Source organism: Varroa destructor, unplaced genomic scaffold, assembly GCF_002443255.2.
Source record: "Varroa destructor unplaced genomic scaffold, Vdes_3.0 BEIS01000002.1, whole genome shotgun sequence".
NCBI classification, from domain to species: domain Eukaryota; kingdom Metazoa; phylum Arthropoda; class Arachnida; order Mesostigmata; family Varroidae; genus Varroa; species Varroa destructor.
Genome location: NW_019211455.1, coordinates 8,887,545 through 8,908,985, shown reverse-complemented (window position 1 = coordinate 8,908,985; position 21,441 = coordinate 8,887,545). Strand labels below are relative to the sequence as shown.

The 21,441-nt window shown below is 39.6% G+C and overlaps 2 protein-coding genes across 14 annotated transcripts; one reads left to right on the top strand and one right to left on the bottom strand.

The window, feature by feature from the left end:
* The first annotated feature begins 75 nt into the window (after positions 1-75).
* LOC111243642 (uncharacterized) lies at positions 76-21,238 on the top strand. Of its 8 annotated transcripts, none has more exons than XM_022789501.2 (19): positions 76-94; positions 1,863-1,990; positions 2,430-2,653; positions 3,905-4,056; positions 4,269-4,494; positions 4,811-4,986; positions 5,368-6,119; positions 6,492-6,694; positions 7,058-7,123; positions 7,281-7,441; positions 7,707-7,938; positions 8,397-8,587; positions 14,945-15,066; positions 15,221-15,525; positions 15,959-16,225; positions 16,794-16,966; positions 17,248-17,442; positions 17,661-17,865; positions 18,032-21,238. In XM_022789501.2, the coding sequence occupies exons 3-19, from the start codon at positions 2,527-2,529 to the stop codon at positions 18,115-18,117; spliced, it is 3,639 nt and encodes a 1,212-aa protein (XP_022645236.1). In that variant the 5' UTR covers positions 76-94; positions 1,863-1,990; positions 2,430-2,526; the 3' UTR covers positions 18,118-21,238. The 8 variants fall into 8 exon arrangements, 6 of the variants coding, with proteins under 6 accessions (XP_022645236.1, XP_022645237.1, XP_022645235.1 ...); XR_015321734.1 differs by lacking the exon at positions 76-94 and having other exon boundaries at positions 1,357-1,990; positions 18,032-18,170; positions 18,784-21,238; XR_002670560.2 differs by lacking the exon at positions 76-94 and having other exon boundaries at positions 1,357-1,990; positions 18,032-18,389; positions 18,784-21,238.
* LOC111243644 (uncharacterized) lies at positions 9,459-13,677 on the bottom strand. Of its 6 annotated transcripts, none has more exons than XM_086980850.1 (3): positions 13,574-13,677; positions 11,691-11,951; positions 9,459-11,102 (listed from the first exon to the last, which is right to left on the bottom strand). In XM_086980850.1, the coding sequence occupies exons 2-3, from the start codon at positions 11,898-11,900 to the stop codon at positions 9,687-9,689; spliced, it is 1,626 nt and encodes a 541-aa protein (XP_086836976.1). In that variant the 5' UTR covers positions 11,901-11,951; positions 13,574-13,677; the 3' UTR covers positions 9,459-9,686. The 6 variants fall into 6 exon arrangements, with proteins under 6 accessions (XP_086836976.1, XP_022645243.1, XP_086836977.1 ...); XM_022789508.2 differs by lacking the exon at positions 13,574-13,677 and adding an exon at positions 12,728-12,887; XM_086980851.1 differs by lacking the exon at positions 13,574-13,677 and adding an exon at positions 12,728-12,887 and having other exon boundaries at positions 9,459-11,081.
* Positions 21,239-21,441: the final 203 nt, after the last annotated feature.

Genomic DNA, 21,441 nt, shown 5'->3' with positions numbered 1-21,441 from the left:
TAAAAACAGTGACGGAAAGCCCGATTGAGAAAGGGCCTTATATTAGGAAAGATACGGATTCAAGTGCGCGCCAACCAACCATCAGCCCGCTCTCGTAAGTAAAGGGAAGTAAAACGAATCCAGTACCCAGTAATAATACTCTAGTGATTATAGCATAAAAACTACATGGATAATGAATGAATAGGCATTTCGTAATGGCTATTGCAAGACAAATTCGCATGCATCGTATTTAATATAGCAAGTTTCCATGGCCATATCTATGGTATGCGATCTAGCTTATCCACAGTACATTTGTACATTTATATACAAGGATATAATTAATGGACCGTACTAACGTACTACGGAAAAGCTACCCAGCTCGACAGCAAATGACCGTCTATACAATAGCAGTATTTATGCGTACTGTGAGCTTTATTCTATTCCGTCTATTAAGTCGGCGTTGACTTTTACCGTATATTTGTTAGAAGTTCGCAGTTATAACTTGATGGCATTCCAGCATATTTAGGAAAAGATTCGCAGGCGTTATATATTTTAGAGCTATCCAATGGCTTTATGACTGATAGTGATTAGGCTAACAACGTGGTTTGTCATTTCATCTGTGTCTATGTATGTACTGAATTAATTTAAATTGAATAACATACTATAATTTTCTTATCTGAACATGTTAAAAAAGGCTGCACCCCCGGGGCGCCCATTATTTCTTACCCGTAACCAAATTTACCAAATTGCGAACAAAAGAAATGGCGCCATTCTCCTGTATACTAAATAGACAACGGCGTGCTAAAGTAAACTAAATAAGTTATCAGTCACGAAATAAGTAATCTAACGCTCAGACTCAGTCAAATATCAACTCTATAGGAATATCAATACTGCGTTTGTCACTATTGTAGCCTGAAAGCCTTTTGCAAAATTAGTCATTGTTACGTTTCGGGAAAGAGTCGTACCTTTAATAGAGCTATTCTCAAATCATAACAACTGCTTACACGGCGTTACGCAGATGTGGGATAGGCAACGGTGCACTGCTATTGCCTCGAAGCTTTTTTTGGTTCCCGCTGGTCTACTGGGACCCGCCGACACTATGCACGTTGAGCGCGCGCTAATGTATATTAGATTGTTATAATATGTATGTCGTAACATCTCTATTACTACTACAACACCGTATAAATGTTATAGTTTACTAGACGTATAACTTTCACTCGGAATAGTCTCTCTTGTGCTTCTGTTATATGATGACAACTCTTTTCAGCAGAGTGAGTGCGCCCCGCGCTCAAATGCCCGCCAGCTGATTTGAAATGATTTGTATCGCCAGCTGGGGCTCTTTAGGGTGCCGTCAGCGAATTCTCTTCGGCGGCGCACCATCGGCAGTCCGCGGCCGTAGGCAAAATAAACACTGGATGGACATCAGACAACCATGAATGTGTTGATGTCCCCTCACTCCCTTACACGACAAAACCCCCGGGGAATTAATCGTTACAAACGATTTGAATCTGCTCTATTGGGCGGGGATTACGCGTAATTGTCGGAACGGGTGGGTGAGAGCTCGGTGAAAAATCGACTGTATTGTTAAATCGGTACTCCGGCACTGGATCGCCGGAGGCGGATTCTTTTTGTCCACTCACCGAGAGACTAAAAAAAAAATAGGCTAACGTAGGTCAATATCGACCCTCAACTATAACAGCAAACTCACCTACTCTTACAGTGTCCATTGACCTTGCTCGTTCACTCTTCGCTAATTACTTCCCGCTTTATTTGTGGCAATTTGTGCGTTACGGGGTGTCAATTGTCTGATATGGAGAAACTCTTCGAGCCAGATATGGTCCTGGAAAAGAAATAGTCTCTCCTTGTAAATAATTCTTGTTTAGATTTCAGACGACATTATCATATGATTATAACCTGTGGACCTCTTCCGAGTGACTTTGTTGGAGTGTGCAAATATGATGTTCGAATACGAGAACTATCTAAGTGTGAGGGATAACTGAAGAACAAGTGTGTACGTATCATGTAATGAAGAGAGAATCCTGAGTCAAGCACAGGATAGTGAGTGTGTGTGACAGTCATAGCTATCTTAGTATTAGAGCTCAAAGTTTCAGCAGCATAAACATAGTGATCATAAGAAAGTTAGATAACATTAGCTAGAATGAATAAGCTAGTCGACGCGTGCCATTAGCACGCAGTTGACAGCGTGATGGCCGATAGAACGCTCTTGATATTCCAGAAATGAAACTGGGTTGCTCCTTAATAGATATACAACTGTGAGACTCCATCGAACGTGAATTGTATCAAGTGTGAACTTTAGCGCGAGTATGAGCGAAATATTTGGTGATGCGTGGTGTTTGTGTGTGTATGCATGTCAAACAGATCGGTCAGACAGAAGATTATTGGGTGACGTTACGATTCAACTAAGCTTGTTCTATACTGCGCGATTGTAGCTGCTGTGACCTCACTCTCAACACCAACATCAACATCATCGTCACGGCTGGATTTTACAGACACGAAGTTTATCTTGTTGCTATCCTCGAATGAGAAATGTTTCGTTCTCAGGGTCGTCTTTCGGGGGTGGTATGCCCACTTCACGTTGTTGGACAATGCAACCGGCCCTATTGTCACTTTAAACATTCTCCGAGCGTTCCACAACAACAGGCTCCGCTGGGAGGTAAGTTCAAATGACGTACGACCTACGTATAATGTGTATTAACATTGTGAACATAACAGCTAATGCTATGACGTTCGAACAAAAGTGCCTTATAACTGAGATGTCTTAAAAGATTAAACCTTTAAAACTTATCAGGTTATAAACCGGCAGTTCAAATTCTTATGGCGCTGGCGCCATTTTTTAATCATGAAGCGACAAGCCGTATCTTATTTATGGTAATTTCAGATGAATGTCAATGGAAATATTGAAAGCTTGACATATATATAATGGAGATTTTAAAAGAATCAAGCCATGTTAATACCACTAAATTGTCTGAATATGAGGGCAGATGCGTACCATAGCAAACAAATGTGTCTCGACGAGTCCAAAACGATACTAGAATTCACATATTGGCATTGGGTTCTACATCTATATAACTTTAAAGGGATTCCTCCGTATTCGAACCTTTTGGCCTCATGAAAATCAGAATTTTCAGTGCCTTATTGTGAATGTATAACATGAGAATTAAATTGTTTTTTCTTAAGACCTTTTTTATCGTCATTTATTGCCCAGTACAATTTCGCTACCGGCGATTCAGCTTAATGACGTGCCGGTTTCGATTGACGTCTCGTTCTCGAAAAGAACTCGTAATTAGGGCTAAAATGCGTTACTTTAGGGATTTCCGCATCAACAGACGTGTTTTGCAACGGCCACGTAGTAGCGCTTGCCCAGACGATTATGGGTTTCTCTCCGGAGTCGGAAGACAGTACTCAAAGTTTTTTTGTTACTATACACCCTAACGATTGTATTTACCGTCGTAACTTGAATTAGATTCTAGCTATGAAATATAAATTTAATTCTTGCTTACAGCGAGATAGGAACAGCTTGCCGTAGCCTTACGATGTCTTCCAATTTAGCTTTATTTATTTTACACATAATGACCTATAATGGCGCTGGCCTATGACATAGCGAGCTCTTAGTACGAGAGTCAATTTTTGTTCATTTTTATTTTCCGTACATACGTCAACTCAAACTTGTCATGGAATCGAATAAGTATGTTTTGCGAAGGAGCAAAAACATTCATTCTGAGAACATCGTTGAATTTGCAATAGATAACGGGCAATAGAAATTGTAAACTAACGTACTATTTCTTTAAATGCGATTGCTCAAAGAAGTACGAAACATTCGTACAGATACGATATATATTGAAACGTAATAAAATATATTCCATCAATAACAGAACTAAGCTTGTTTGGCTTTTCCTTGGCGCAGGGAGCGAACCCGCTGGCGCAGAATCCAGCCCCAAAACTTCAGACATTGTCGCATCGGGTAGTATACCTACTAATCTGCAACAGCCTCCAAAACGACCTTTAGAGCCAGCTAAACCTGCGCGTAGTCACATACCCGCTATTCGCGTACCGCAGGTATTTAACCTTAATTCATCGAAAACTACCTACTAGGTTTTTGTTCAGAACGCATTTATTTATTGCGCTAGGGTATAGATTGCGATAAATTTCCGCTGTTGATGTTAGTCAATTTTCATTTGTTATGCAAGTGGTAAAGAGCATGGCTTTGTTACTCGTTCTGTTACAACGGTTTGTTTCCCGTGCGATGTTATCGATATCTTTGTATACAGTATCGTCCCACGCCAATAGCAGTTCTCCAACGGCGTCATCAGAATGCCGCTACAAATGCTGCTCGCGTATTGTCAACGGAAGCGGGTAAGGTGCCGGCGGTTGGGGTCGATACCTATTCGACGCATCAATTCGCTAAGGCAGATGAGACCAGGGTGATTGAGCCTGCATTCTCAGAAGATGAAGACGACGAAGAAGAGGCGATACTTATGGAAATCTTTCAAAAAGGTAAGATCCATCATAAAGTTAATTCGTGCTTACAGAATTAACACGATAACATTTGAGGGATAAATGTGTTTTACTGTATATTTACGTTCGTGAAAAATAACTGAAGATTGAGACAACAACATCTGCTCCCTATATCGTTGATTAAGATATGAAGATTGCTAGAACGTATATTCGATGAATCGAAACATTTAGCGGGAAATTTCCTGCAAAAAATAACACTTAAATATTGGCCATCGTTACAAAAAGAAGTGCTTGGTTTTTCTTGGGCAAAGAATGAAACTATTTCAATGTATATGTGCGCTTTCATTCCCGTTAGGTGTCATGGGTGAGTCTGCGGAGCAACAGTCAAACGCACACCCAATGGGTCAATTAGACGACGATCGGCTTAAGGAACCTCAAAGGTTTGAGAAACGGCGTCATAAAGAAGAGGAAACACCAAACGACTTCGTGATTGATTTGACGGAGGGAGACGACTACGATGCTTCGACAACCGTAAGATGTTTGCTAGATTGCTATATTGCTTAATTCATATTGTATAATATTTTGAAACCTGACAGTTGCCGTGAGACTCATGCTAACAATTTTAGAAGTTGCTCTGAAGAGCTTTTCTAATTGAGAAGATCAATGTTATTTAAAAGGTGTTTAGTGCAAAAGAAATCTGAGATTACTTTGACATATTTTATGTGACAACGTTGATGAAATGTATTTTTGGCTGCCGTACAAATCGACTATACATCAGGTTAATATTTTTGTTGAAAGTGCGTCATCTAGAGCTGGCAGTGTTAGACGGATGCGGCTCTCTATCGGAAAAAAATTGGTGTCACTGGGCTCGCTGACTCATTTCAATACATCATCCATATCCTTTATTTTCAGAAGAAATATGACAACGAAGAGATGTCGAAAAAGAAGCAAAGTTACAAGGATGGCTACAGAGATGAGGCAAAATATTTAAAACGGAGACTTTCTTCCTCTAGCCCAAAAAGAGAGGACAGCTTGAGTCTAATAGGTTCGTCGCGATCGAAGGATGAGGGGCACAGTTCGTCCTCTTCAACGAGCACAGCGTCAAGGAAACGACATAGTTCAGACGCGACAGAACACGATTATAAGTCTCGCAGTACTGGCAGCAGCAATGGACATGACAGAGATCAAAGTTCAAAGGAAAGCCCATTTTCGTCAGTATCCCTACTGACGGAGAAAGACCGGCTTAACGGAGCTAAAGAAAAGCAGCACAGAAAAAGCAATGAGTCAGCAGCCGAAGATTCGAATGAAGTAGACAACCGTAGCAGCAGTAGTAAAGATCATGAAAAAAGCTCCTCACGTAGCAAAGATCGGCGTCGAAATAAATCGAGGCATTCGTCCAGTAGCAAAGATCGAGACAGAGATAAGGAAAAGGATCAAATTAAAGACAGGGACCGCGACAAATCGAAAGACAAACGTAAAAGTAGTAGTAGCAGTAGCAGCAGTAGTAAAGACACGCGCTTATCGTCGTCGTCGTCAAAGGAAAAATCATCTTCTTCGAATTCGTCGTCTCATTCAAAAGATACCGAACAGAAACGCTCGACAAAACACAAAACTAGTAATGGATTTCACTCGGACAAAAAGGAAGATAGCGGTAATAAAAAAAGGTACATCCAAAACAATTATGGTTCGTTAATTGCAATGATAATGATGGTTATCGAAAGTTGTCAAATTGACTTGAACGTTAAAATGTTTAAGTTAACACTTCTGAAAAAGACACGTATAGCACTGGAAAATCTATTCTATTCGCTTTTCTTGTTTCTATGAGAAAACTAATTTAGCGATTACTTACAAATGTGCTTTTCTATTTACAACAAATACGCGAGAAATGCATTGGCTATTCACCACTTACTGAAGTTCATGAGAGTCAGCGCTTTGTATGTATAAATAAATTTCATTAATAATAATTACAATAAGTATAATTCACTTATTTTTATGTAATTTTTACTAAGAATTCGTACGTAATGTATATTTTTCAGTGGTTCATCTCATCGGGAAGAAAAAAATCATTCGAAAACATCGGGTGTCTCTATTTCGAAGCGTAAGAGTTGGGGCGAACATCAAGGTGGATATTCAGATAGTGGTGCCAGATCAGATGATAGCGCCAGAGATCACGGTGATGGTGGCGGTTCGAGCAGTTCCGAGGGTCGCGGCAGTCACAGAAGAACATCTACATCAGCAGGTGCCTATGCTTATTCCTTAAAGACTTGGATGTCTTGTTTTTGTACTTCACCTTGATATGCTCATAAATGACAGATTTCCATTGCAATACCCTGTCGAAGCTTCGGCTGTCTCGCCTTCTCGGTTAGCCTGAACTTCCGGACGATCGTTCGGGGTTTTCGGCCCAGTAATTTACCTTAGACCGTTCACTGGGTTTACCTATACTGGGTATATGCGGCGTTCCCTCCAGAACTTTTGCCCTAAAAAGCTAAGCTAAAAAACTAAGAATTAAGATAAATTGTTTCCTTTCTAAACACATTATTACATAGAACTCAGGTGTTATTTTATTTGGCAATCAATCTCCACTATCTCGTTACCATTTCAGATGACAGAAGTAAACGAGTGAAAATCGAACCTGGAGTGATTGCTGTCGGTGATATAGACATCAATGGTAGGTGAAAACTGTCACATGATATTGCTTTGTCAATTTTTATCCAAAATTAATCTTGGCCGTCTGAATATTTGTAACATAGATAAACTTATTTATATACCTTTATTATAATTAAGAAGTTATCTAATTTATTTTGGCAATGCCTCCTCTTTAACAGATGTGGATCTGAGCGATGAAGACCCCGAGCAGGAGTGTCTTCGTCTATTTCAAGAATGTGAGAGTCAAATGAGCCTTAATAAGGATAACAATGGTCCAGCAAAAACGACTCAAGATTCTAGCCTACCGGTTTCTGTTAGCGAGCCGTCGAAGGTTATTGACGTGAGTGTAACCATTAACAACAGTTCAAAGCCCCTATCGTAATTTGCTCATATCATTCTATATTAGTTTTATAACTACCATCGACTATACACGATTGCACAAAGCATAATTGCTTCGTCATTTACCAAAATGTTCAGATCTGCCCGATGTTACTTGAGGGCTGTTCAATACAATGATTGATGACATGCGAAGGTAATGAACTGTCATTAACTCAGTATCTCCTAGCTGTTACTGAAATACGCGCTTCAACGTTTGTTTCTGTTAGATGGTTGGGGTAACTCGAAAACGCATTGCTCACGATCCTGGAGCCCGCCTTGTGGCGACAGTCCCTCCGGTACCGAAAAAACCCTTCAGACCATCTCCAGCGCAACAGTTGGTCATGCGCCAAGAGGCAATGCAAAGGGCGCGCCTAAAACAGCAAAATTCGTCCAATGAAACGCAAGCAACACCTATCTTTCATCCTACGACCCCAACTGAGCAGCGAAGACAGCGAATTTGTAAGCATTCAGTTACTTGAATGTTGAGAATTTATGTGTCGGTGACTTTCAGGTAGTTCATGAAGCACAAAATGAATATAAATCCCACGTATAATTAAGCTCAATTCAGATTCCGCGTGGATCTTTTTTTAGAGTAGAAGTTTTCTAATTTCTCATAGATTTTTCCTTGTCACCGCACCTTGTTCGTTTCTCATGTCGTGCTCCTTTCACGTGCAAGACACATGTGTGGCAAACGAAAAATTCTATTGGTTTGCGATGTTGCTACAAGATAGATATATGTTGGATAACAAAGAATCGATTAATTCTATTTGACACTTATCTGTTCTACTCGCTAAATCAACGGATTTCGTTTACTCTAAAAACGTAATCTGTACATGACGCAAAGAACGGCATCGATATATGAGTAAGGCTTATTTGTATTGGTATATTTTGCGTTGTCGCTCTCTTTCTCTGATTAGGTACCGTTTCAACCGACCTCGTAGCGGCGGTTGCCCAGCGCAAAAATCTCGCATTGGCATCGGCAAAGGCGAGACAGGTTGGGATTGGTGCTGATGCAGCTGCCGGACGATCATCCACTGGAGCGCAAGTTATTAAAAGGATCGCAAACACCGTGCCATTACCGCATGCTACGAACCACGTGCAAACAAAGGTAAGCTAAGAATTTTATTCAAGAATAAACGACTGAGACTAACAGAGAGACATTGCTTCCGCAACGCTATTTGACTATTAACATAGCGTCAAAACGTGCTGATAACCACTTCTGCTCTCTTTGTCGGAAGTTTTTAGCTCAGATGTTCTTTAAATATACCGCTTAAGGACGACTCAGTCAGAATAATTTCAATAGATTACAGGTGCTAGTTACATGATTGTCCTATTACTGGCCCTCGATTTACTGCGGGCTTGTATCTTTTCTTTCCACTTAACTTTCCTAATGCCAGAATATTAAGATGTTATCGACGTAAATCGTTGCTATAATTGCTTCCGGTCAAATGTAGGATCTCTGTCTAAAGAGTTGCAATTTAAAACTATGCTTGACAAGGCAGTGTTCTCACATTTTAGATTGCTCTACCCTCTTCTACTAAATGAAACCTAGCACTATCCCAGAAAAAAAGCTATGTGCCGCGAAAAATTTAGGTTCTATATTTCATAACCTGCGATTCAAAAATCTCAGTCAATAATAAACCAGGTGAAATGGAGTAGATGTTTCTAAACGTGTCGGCATGTATCTCAGGAAAATTGCAATATCAAACAAAAAATCAGTATCCATTTTACTTCTCAGTTAATGGACCTAATAGACGCTCTAGGCTGATCTGGTGTAAAGAAACAGAATTGCAAACTATCTAATTCCAACTTAATCAGTCCTATTTCTGTTTTGTTCTTTCTCCCCCCCCACCTATATATATATATATATATATATATATATATATATATATATATAGGTGGTTTTATATATATATATATATATATATATATAACTGTATGTACATGTATTTACATGGCTTAATGTAAAACCACTAAGCTCCAAGTGAAATATATTTATTCATGAGTCTATCTATATCTATGAACACCGACCACTTGTCATATCACCGAATGCTCCCATCTACTTCACGCAAGTACTATGTTTATAAAGAGGATGCGTCGTATTTGTTCTGAAGCTATAATAGTGGTAGTAAGATCTACGAGAGGTAAGATTTGAAATACATCGGCTATAAAAGTGTTAATTAAGATCACAAGTCCACTCATGTTCACTAGCTCTCCTGATGGGAATGAGAAGCTAGTTCAAACGAAGAGGTCTCGGAATCATGAAGTGACAACTGGTGTTGCTGTCGTCTTCGGCGTTGCTGAAGCAGCTGTTCTTCTTCAAAGGTAGTTCCCTCTGGCACTCGCGAATTATAGAACAGAGATGGAATCGAGGTTTGGCTGTTTGTGGAGTCCATTGATGGCCAACGATGTCCCTCCGTGCGACTCGAAGTCGACAACGTGCCTTGACTCGGAAACGAAGACGTATCCCGGGCTGGGGCAGGCGATGTTTGAGTGGGTCCTCTGTAGGGCTCTGGAAATCGTCCAAGCGCCAAAAAATGATTGTTTAAACCGTACGGATAAGTCGGTGTCGTTTGCATCCTGTCGGTTATTGCATGATTTATACTGTTAACTGTTTGACCCATGGCGTCACGATTCAAGTCGGAACAAACCCGGCTGGGTGCGAAGGTCGGGCAGGTATTTGTAGATTGCGAAACACCATGCATTGACGTCTGCATACCTACACTGGTAGTGATATTGGCGTGGGATAAGGTTTGGGATTGATGTCCACCCGACAATGTTTGAACTCCAACATTATTTACACTTCCTAATTGATTTGTTAGATTGTGCTGCGACAGTCCCGACCGTGGCACTGCTGAAGATTCAACTGTATCGAAGCGGAAGGTTTCGTCGGTATGCATGCGTCCATCAAGCGTAGGTGTAATTTTGCCATCGCAAGTAGTTCCACTAACGCACATGGTATTTGCGAAGTTATTATTGTCGCTATAATCGTTGCCATTGATTGTGCCATCTCCAGACCTGGTCTGCGAGACCGATGTTTCAGACCAAATCGGTTTGGTAGACAAATGCCAGCATTCGTCGACTCCACGTTCACCTGGCGATGGCCACTGCTGCTGACTCTGTTGGTATTTGCGCTCCTGTGGATTTAAGTGCGCCAATTGAGTCATAGCTTCATGCAGTTGCACTTTTGTCTTCTCGAAATTTTCAAAAAGCTCCGCATATTTCTGTAGTTCAGCGCTCTGTGCGATAGTTTGTTCCGCGTGTTTTTCCACCTGTTCCAAGTAGTTGCGAAGCATCCAGCTTGTACTCTCGTGGCTTCGTTCAGCATCGGCCTGACTTTTCTCGTTGAGTTCAGCCATATGAGTGCGAATCTGTTGAAGCGATTTCTCGGCAAGCTCGCGTCCGCTGTTTATCACATCTTGAACTCGACGTACGCTAGTCTCTTCGAGAGCTCGTAACTCATCCTCTTTGCTTGAAAGTAGCATGCCTAGTGTTTTGATTAAACCTTCCTTAGCTTCCAGTTCCGACCGTAGGCATCTTGTAAGGGTTTCGGCTTTCTCACGATTTACGCGTGCATGGTAGAGCTGTCCTTGCAAGTTCATCTGTGTTTGAAAGAACAGCTCCTGCATTCGGAGCGAAATTGCATATCACAGAATAAGTAACTCTAGATTTTAATAAACATGACTATGTTCTGTTCTATACGTAAGTAGCAGCGAAGTAATCGGGAGACATCAATAACTAACTCAGGTTTAGCCATCGAATAACGATGAAGAGTATTGCCATTTCTCATATATGCGTCGAAATTTATAGCGATATTGTAAAAATCAATCTAAAATTTCACAAGCAAGTCAGTGTGGGTTTGACGTTCTTGTATTTACAATCCAAATTATGTATGAAAATTACAATTGCTTGAACAAATTGCTTCCTACCAGGTAGTAACGTCGTCTAAATACTATCAATACAACAGTTGTGTCACTGGATGTAAACTTATCGTTTATAAGCAATTTACTTATACATCTCAAAGTCCGGGCAAAGTCATCTTGCAAGCAGAACTACCTATCTAGGATTTATTGTTATTATTAATATTATTGACAGATTATATTATTATTGCACCTGATACTACACTTATTCATTTGCTATGCAAAATATTCACGAACAAAGGAAAGCATGAAAAAATGAGTATATAGTTTGAACATAGTCTTCATTCTTACGTGTTCGCTGAGCTTCCATTGAAGCTGTTCGTTGCATTCCTCGGTTTTCCTTAGCTGTTCAGACATCTCTATATTTTGTTCTTCGATCTTCTTCGCGTACCCGGTTATTGCCATAATGGTGTTCTGAAGTTCCGCAATGCGGGCATCATTATCCCTGTTCAGTTCAGCATAATTAAGCCGTGCCAACTCGTCGTCGGGCTGGTTTGACATCTTAATTGGCTTAGTAAGTAGATAGCGCGCTCACAGGTCTTCGAGTGAATGCTTTATATGACACATTCAAGGATAAGAAAGAAATATAAAAGGACAATAAAATGTTCATATTTTGTGAGTACTTTAAAATACCGCGTGGTCACATTTTGCGTTTCAGTGCGGCAGCAGCTTAGTTTAAATTCAGTGAAAATAGTCAGTAAATTTTTCGTTTTGACATTCACAAACACATTCGGTAGCCATTTTTACAAAGTGTACCCGTTCATTCATTATGCACTATGCACATACAAATGAGTGCCAAAGAGTTCGAGTTTGACCCAGGTTCCAGTTTTCGTAAAAACAACTTGAAGTGCAAAAGAATGATTGGTAGTCGCGAACGAAACCAACTTTTGAATGACGTAAGAGTACGGGAAAATTAAGGACCAGTGAAAAAGAAAATGCTGGACAGAACTTCTAAATGCAGAATATTATTTAAGAAATGCTGCGTAACGTTATCGTCACAAAAAAGCGAAGCTTGTGTTGAGCAATGTCGATAACTTCTGCTATACCGCAGATTAGTTGCGTGGGAGCTCAGCTACATCTATCAACTGCTTAGCCAGATAGGGCAACTAACCGCAGTCGTATGACCGCAGATGAGTGTAGCCTAAACGGCCACCGTCGATATGAATCCGTGGAGAATTAGTCATCTTTACTCCATAAGAAATCTTGCTGAAGGGTTTTGTTACCACATTCGTCACATTACACCAGTTAATCGAATATGCAATACAAACATTTATCAATTAGCGGACCTCCACAATCACCTTTCTTTGTCGAGTCTGTTTTATACGTACAGCTATATGTAGCCAACGAAACGTTTATCCACGGCAGAGACAAGTGTCTTTAGGATACTTTGGCTTAGCTGCTTCACCCTGCAGTTACAGTCAAGTGCTTGTCCTCGTGGAAACCCTGCCACATTGCACAAGACCCACAACCGCACCAGGGCGCCACTATAGCGTCCTTTTACGCACAACGTGCACGTGGAAAGCGCCGTCACGTTGCCTTGTAGCGAGCAGGCCACGACTAATTACTTACACATGCATAGGTGGATTAGGTAACCAAAAAGAGATGTTACGAAATGACATATTTTGGCATCCTGTTACAAATTCGATATCATAACATCTTGTAAATCGATCCTTGTATAGAGCGGGCCAGATGGTGAAGCATTCAGTATGACGATCTTATATACAGAATGCCCTAAAAATTTATGAACTGCCGTCAGTAATTTGCACTTATAGCAAGGATCTGTTTTTCATAGGTTTGGGAGGATTTTGATCGAAATAGCGATTTTTTTCCAACCAGTCGGAACACTTGCGGCACTGTGCTTTTTGGGCATATCTTCAGGACGCTCCGTATGTCAACGCCGAGCGCCAGTTGATGTTGACTATACATTTAATTTAAGCTTCTTATATCACACCTTCCATGAAAAAAGCTTTGTTGTTTAAGAAACATACACTACGTTTATTTTTTTGTTTATAATTTGCTAGTAAAGAATTATGTTACGAGAAAATTTACTTTCACTAAAAATTTATTTTTAAAGCGAGCTTTATACGTGGTCTAAGAAGCTATCGTGTTGAGATACTGCAAGTCGTTTTTTGCAATGTTAGGATCCCCAGCAGAATAATTCATTTCGCACTTACCTCCTTAATTTTACCGCAATCTCTTCAGAAAAGGTTGAGTATGGCAACCTCAATAGAATATCTGTCAAGAGTCCTGCTATGTCGCTACATTGACAATGTGCATTGCCAGTGAGTCACGTTGTCTGTGCAGTGTATGGACACAAAGAAAAACTCATGCGTGACCCATTAAGCATCTTGTAAGTAGGTATTCACGTTTGCCAGTTGACATGAATGTGCTGCAAATTACGATGCTATGTTGGGGTTTACCCCATTGTTCGATTCCTTCGACAAGATAGCTTGCTCTTTGCTAAGCAACGAAACAACTCTCGTTGCATTGGTTTTCTAGCTATACAGTGTTTCCAGTATTTAATTTTTAAACGATTCTTCGGCATTTTCACTGGAAATATTTACATTATCTGGCTCTATTAAGCAAACTATGACTTGATGGATTTCATGAAATCATCCAGAGATGCAGTTCTTTCATGTTTTTAGTTCCGTTGCAAGTCTGCTGCTAATTCGAAAGAAAAGCAGCAGTTTACTATGTTTATATCGCTCTCTAGTTCTAACTAGGATTCCATTCCTGACCTGCCAATTATTTTGTTTAAATCAATTAAATGAGATGAGGTTGATCAATTGATAGTTAACAATTGCTACAGAGGTTAAGCTACTGCATCCATTATTGGTTCCAGTCAAGACCGTACTGCACAGGGTGCACAATTACATTTACTGTTTGCAACAAAAAGCAAAATAGGATTGATGATTATTTATTATTATTAGGAGAAAGGAATGTGCAATAGGCTGCGCTCGTATGTGCTTTTATGCAAAATGACTCAACTCTATGGAGATCATTCATTTTATTAATTGAAAGCTACAGTCATGTTGAACCCGTTTATTTCATTTCGCACCGTAAAGCAGGAAAACTCTGAGTCTTTGGATTAATAATAACTGAATATTAAAATGTTTCACTATTAATTTCAGAATTAGAATCAACAAACGGTTCAACAATAATTCTCTAATTATTGCTAAAATTCAATCGTTATTGTGTCAGCGCATATTGCGCGATATTTTATTTTTCGGCGTGAATATGCCTGACATCTTTACCTATAATTTATTCGATTTAGTTCGTACCAAGGTAGAAACCGTGGATTTGTTCAAATCATACTGAGGAAACTATAGTAGATTTACTAGAATTTAACAATATGAAGTATGAGTATCGCCCACAAATAATTTAAAGAGAACACCGAATCGCGCGTTTTCTCTGTATTATACAAAATTGACAATTAGAAACCTCAGAACTATTGACTAATTCTGTATACCTCTTCTTTATATGATATGACGCTTCGATTTGTTGCATGTGTTTACATTTCATTGCCTGCTCCTGTTGATGTATAGGGAGTTGCTCGAGTGGCCCATGTAGCGAAAGCACTGGGCCCCAGTGACAACCCGGTGGCACCCCCGCGCCCAAGAATACAATTTGATTCGAATATGAAGGTTCCCGTTAATCTCCGCCAACTGTAAGTATTGTTATTTTTATCAGTTGCATCATATCTTGCAAACTGAACTGACAAACTCAAGTCGTTGCAGTGTGTCACAATTCCTGACCTAATTGTTTGCCTTGCTTTTTAATTTATTCTGCCTTATACAAACATCTTTTTTTTTTATCAACAGGTCACTGGATAAGCTGATCGATTTAAATAATATGATTTGCACCACATATGAAGAAAGTTACGAGAAATCACTGAATGAAGAACGTGACGTGTGTGGCCGCGCAAAGGACAGAAGAGTTTATTCCAACCTGGTAGCCAACCTTATCATGCGTCTAAAGAAGGAAAGCGGTGAGCTGGGTCCTTCGAGTACGGCCCCACAGGCAGTTTCTCATGCTGACGTTCTTGGTGGAGCAAAAGCAAAAAAAATGTCCTTTTCAATCGAGAAACACCGCTTCCGCAGGAATACCTCGGTAGATAATATGACAGGTATGTACATATTGTAACAGAGGTAATACCGTCGACTTACTAAGCTTAGGTTATAGGATTAACGTTCTGTATAGAATCTGGACCCTAACATTAACAAACGATTACTGTCATAATGAAAATAATTCATAGGTTAGGGCCTTTTGCTTTAGCTTATAAACCGCAATACCCCAGGGCACAGCAGTAAATTCCATCCGACGGGATTTTCAAGGTCTAGAATAAGGTGACAAATTTAATAGCTTCAATTTTCCTTCTCTTAAATTTTATATGTATGAAATTCAAATCAGTCTGTCAGGAACCATTGTTGTAGGCATCAGCTGTGTCGTATCACAATAACTGTCATAATCTTTGTGCTGTTTCATTGCCGCTGTTCTTCGATTTCGCTCTTGTTTTGACCGCTATCTGGGCCTGTTGCCCTTAATTGGGAATTACATAGAAGAGCAATTCTACGAACATATGCGTGAGAAATACCTTATGAAGTCAACGGAACTCGACCAAATGGGTTTTCCTAGACCATGCGAGGGGAAACCAGGTAAAGCAGAGTTTCGGCATGAAGCTGCCCTTTCAGCTCCTCCTGACCCACGTACGGGCAACGAAAGAACCTGCGTTCGATGTAAAAAAGTCTATTTTGTTGATAGGGATGGAATGTACCTACGACACGAAGAGTGCGTCTATCACTGGGGCAAAAATTGGATGCGTCATGGTGGGTGTATAATAAACACTGTTCTACAATTGGTAGAGCAGTTGGACAATACAGGCATACCATATAGGTATTACGTTCGATTTGAAGAAGACGAGTACATATCGAGAATAGTACAGCAGTCGTATAGATATAGTTCGTATAGGTATATTCGACTATTAATTCATAGATGGCTCTATTTAAAGATAGCTTGCCGTAGAAGTTACTGCCAATTTGTTTCTACATCATTTTAAATTGCAGGCATTTTTCTATAGGATTCGATCACCACATATTATTCGTTGCTTATATAGGAGAGGAAGCGAATTTTCAGATAGAAATTAGGAAGGTAAATGCTGAATACAAAATTATGACATGAGAAATAGTGCAGTTCCTCATTGCCCACTTATTGCCCTTAAGTTCTGAGGTAAGTTTGTTTCATGCTAGGAAGTGCTTTCAGAAAGAAAAACAAGAATTTGGGTATTTTCGACTGAATTCTACGTAACACTCTTGAGTTACATCCAATAAGAATGGAACCGAATATTATAAGCACAACGATCTAAGTAACTTTTCCATGTTGCAAATAACGTTACAGTGAAAAGAAGCAATGTTCGTGAGCAACAGTACACATGTTGTGATGCTGAGAGCGGTTCTGACGGGTGCAGTGTGGCTAAGGGTCACGTATTTGATAATCCAATACTCAAAGAAGACGGGGGCTACATGACAACCCTGACTCCGGAGCCCGCGGCTGCAAACAATTTTAAGAAGGCACGTTTCATACCTATCATATATATCGGATTGTGTTTTCATAGAAGATTCAGTTACCTCAATTTTTTCTGTAATCCATGAGTGATGTTTAATGCAGATACTTAGATGGAGTGTAGAATAAATATCGCAATCGGTCCATTGAGCAATAACAAAAGTCACGCATGATTTCCTCATGATGATTCCGCATGAAAACTTAAGTATTTCGCAAACCCAAAAAAAAACGCTAAACAGTTTCTCAATTATTATCATTATCGTCTCCCATTGCGTCGCGTTCTGCTTAGGTGTACGCACTTGATTGTGAAATGATTTACACTACCCGAGGCACGGAACTTGCCCGTGTTTCGATGGTCGACATGAATCTTCGGACTATCTACGAAACAAAAGTGAAGCCTCGAAATCCTGTTCTTGATTACAACACTCGATTCAGTGGTCTTAAAATGGAGGACCTGGAATCAGTAACGACGGAATTACACGAGGTAAGCATTCACTACATATTTAACATGTATACAATCCTACTTCCCCGGATGTAATGTAGAAGGACTGATCAATAGATTAGATAGACGCTTTGTTTTATTATAAAACATATAAAACGATATGCCAAGCCTGAGCACATCAGTTTCAACGTCTTTATAAATCACTTTGAAGTTTTAGTTTGTGCAACTAACACATTACGCTTTTGTTTCCTCTTGTACAGGTTCAGGCTGCCATGCTAGCCCTGGTCTCAGCAGACACGATCTTGATAGGACACAGCCTCGAATCTGATTTAAAAGCTCTCAAATTTATACATTCGACAGTGGTTGATACGTCACTTGTCTTCCCTCATAAGATGGGCCTACCCTATAAAAGAGCACTTAAAAATCTTCTAAAGGATTACTGCCAAAAGATTATTCAGGATGGAGGTACGATATAGAACGCTTAGGCATATCTTATCTATTGATCTTATAAATTAATTTAAATGACTGCCTTTGACGCCAAGTCGTAAACTCTAATTGGTTTCTCGCACGGACGAGCGAGCATGATATAATTGTACTCATTTTTTCTGTGTGATTTCTCACCGGATTACAGTGGACGGTCACGACAGTGCCGAGGATGCTAAGGCCTGTATGGAACTGATGCTGTATAAAGTAAAACAAGATCTCAAGTCGGAGTAAATCGTGCCTCTATATAAACTTTCTTGTTGTGTCCTATGTGATTACACGATCCTGTGAGCACTTTACCATCTCATCTTAATCAGACTATTTCAAGATTAAGTTATGGGAGTATCACTAAAAGAGGAACCGCTTTGCGAATTGTACGAACTACCGGACCCGCCAATAGTGGGAATCATCCTATAACAGACTGAGCGGCAACAAAAATCGTATCATTCTATGTACGACCTATCACTTAGGATGGGAAGACGCGCTGTTCGTATAGTTCTAACACTGTGCGTTTACGTTGATTACTTTTAAATCACATCCCAATACTGCTGGCTTTTCCCCACTTGCACATGCTGAAAAGTGCGTGCAAACATGCCGCTAACAAAACGTTAACTGAAAAGTAAACAGTAAAACAAAAATGTTACGGAGAAACAAAGGAAGAACAAACTAGTTGAATCTAAATATTGAGAAATTTGCATCAATTTATTGTTATACGATAACAGTGTGGCATTGAAAGTGAAGTGTACCTTTAGGTACTTTATTTCAATCACTTTACTTACGCGCTTCTTTGCTTCCTAGCTTATATGCGTATAATTTGTCTGTTCTTTTTTCACGACGAATTATTCAATTATGAATATTATAGTGGTAAGAATATCTTTGGTTGCGTGATTTGTTGTACAGATACACACGTAGAGATGATAAATGTACCGTATACAAATCCCCGACAGTTCATCATCCATCGCTGCTATAACACGTTATCATAAACCTGCGAGGAAGGACCGCGTTTCACGGGACGTCAATAGCGGAGATTCTACGTGGCTGCACTAGAGTGATTTATATATATCATTTGACCACTTAAAGATTTACTAATCAATAAAAAAAGTGTCAATAGACAGGGCTAAGAATAAGGGAGAAAATATATGCCAAAAAAAGTATACCAAACACACGGACACACAGACATACACACACACACACACAGACACAATAACACGCACACACACACACTAACAAATATATATGAAGGAAAAAAACAGCGAAAGAGCTCAGGTATCAAATACTTGCTACACTAAATGTCCATTGTTTTGTTGTATATTAGTATGTACACATATCATAGTTTATGCTAAGAACAACTAGTGCGCAAGCCTCTTGTGTCAAGACTATAGATATTTGAGAGTGAGTTAACCTGCTTAAAGTAGCAATAAAATAGCTAATATCTTAGCGGTTACGATAACGGCGCAGTTAGTTTTGTTGCTGAAAACAAGTGGAGAGTGGGAAGGAGATGCGAGTGAGATGAAAGACGCCACGAATGCACGGTAGGTAAAAATATTGTTTCGGTGAGATCGCCCCAACGGAATACTTATGGATCTGTCACCCACATTTTAAGCCTGCTGTGTTTGTTAAACTCTATCCCAATGCTACATTTGTTCCTCTCTGTTTTCCCCTTTGTTTATTAAAGAACTGTTCTTAAACACGAGGTGTTTAAGGTTGATATGAAATATTGTCAGATGTTATCTAAGAACCGAATTGAAAATTAATAGGGCTGCTTACCGAAAGTAGCAACAAGGTTGGCCTTTGTTGACATAATTCAATGACGTCCTGTTGTAATAGAAGCTTTTTATGTAAAATAACGTAGGCTAAAAAGCTTAATACGAAATCAGAATATATCGTCTTGTATATATGATGGCAAATATTTTATTTGCCGTCTCGCACTCGTCGACAGTCGAGCGAGACCCCCGCCGAACTGCATTGGTGGGTATATATCATGCACTACGCTTAGCAGAAACTTATGAGAAACAGCGACTAGTTAAGCAAATGTATTGAATTAAATAGACTTCTTTAACAACGATGAAAGATTACTACCATACCGCAAATCATCTAGTATCAGGATCAGCTAATACTGTTAATACATTACAAAACTGAAAAAAAAAAGAGTGCCGACGCCAGACGAGCTAGGTTACTTTATCTGGACATTCTAAAATAGGTGTCGGGCAATTATAATTAAGACTAACTGGCGAACGGGCATTACCAGTTAGCACTGAATATATTTGGCTGAGAGCCAATGTATTAACCGTATCTTTTGCCTTGCGCCCTATATGCCTCAGCCGCGTTGATGTCCAACTAATTTGTCTAATTTTGACGCCCACGCCCTTTGCCATTATTTTCCGCACGGAAGCGAAATTGCGATGCGATTATCTTGATGAACTATATGGTGTTAGGATCGGTAAGACCGTGTACGGATCTTACTCCAAAAAAAAAAACACTTGACAAGAGGCCATCGGTAGCCAAGCTTACTGCTATGCTGTTACATCACGTGAAAAAATGCGTAATATCTCATGATGCGTGAACAGTATCAGTAATTATATGACAGCTAATATGGCTATTGTTGGAAGGATTTAACAAGCGATCGTATAGTCATTATTATTAATACACATAAAGATGGAGTTGGGCATCGGTAGCTGCTCTGAGCGCAGCTTAAAACTGTATAAACATTATTAATTAAATTAGGAAACTGCCAACTTTGCCTATGGCTCATTGTGTAACGTGACTTGCTTAATAGTAGCTTCACGAAAAGTAGCAATAAAGTTGAAAAACCGCATTTTTTCGTGTGCAGGTTTAGCAGGATAAATCGAATAAAATGTGAGCTGCATAATAAGCAAGCTTATGGACAGTAAGAGCCCATGATAATAATCGTTGCAGTTTAATTTTCCACACTGTGTAAGTGGTAAAAAAAGAAGCCGTAACGTGAGTTCATGAAAGATGGCAGGAAGGGAGAAAGTACTTATTTCATTTTGCAAAACCGTATCAACCGTCTAAAGATGTGAGATTAAGCCAGTTTTACATCGGTAGTCAATCGTTTGGATGACTCCTTGTTTACCCAGATCAGTGATCGGTAATAGCGTATCAATCTGTAATCACTTGGTTGGTGACTTCAAAAGGTTGCTGGGTAGGAATCGTAGGTCCCGCAAAAACGCTTGAGAGAAAAACCATCATGCTGTACAAAGTTGAGGTAGTCATGGGGTAGAAAGTGAGAAAAAGAGATGAATAAAGTGTGAAAGATGCCATTTGAAATAAAAAATAAGAAAAACTAAAAACAAACTAAATAAAAGATAACACAAAGTCGTCTGTTACCGCTATATATCATGGTGTTGTTATTTCGACACACACACACACGTATATATATATATATAATGAATGCTAGACAGGTACCATTTTTTCGTTCAATAGAATGTTTTAAGTTAAGGTATTGTTTATAAATGTGCAGTTCTACCAGAATTCATGCTGGCTTTAATGTATCTGCATTGAGTGAAGCTTTTTTAGCGTTTAAAGCATGTTCTACCA

What these genes read in the sequence shown, in the direction of transcription:
- LOC111243644 (XM_086980850.1), bottom strand. Translation starts at nt 11,900, where the DNA reads ATGTCAAACCAGCCCGACGACGAGTTGGCACGGCTTAATTATGCTGAA. An exon ending in AATGGAAGCTCAGCGAACAC is followed by an intron (nt 11,103 to 11,690) that starts GTAAGAATGAAG and finishes CTCCGAATGCAG; the next exon opens with GAGCTGTTCTTTCAAACACA.
- LOC111243642 (XM_022789501.2), top strand. Translation starts at nt 2,527, where the DNA reads ATGTTTCGTTCTCAGGGTCGTCTTTCGGGGGTGGTATGCCCACTTCAC. An exon ending in ACTACGATGCTTCGACAACC is followed by an intron (nt 4,987 to 5,367) that starts GTAAGATGTTTG and finishes CTTTATTTTCAG; the next exon opens with AAGAAATATGACAACGAAGA. An exon ending in CCCGTTAATCTCCGCCAACT is followed by an intron (nt 15,067 to 15,220) that starts GTAAGTATTGTT and finishes TTTTATCAACAG; the next exon opens with GTCACTGGATAAGCTGATCG.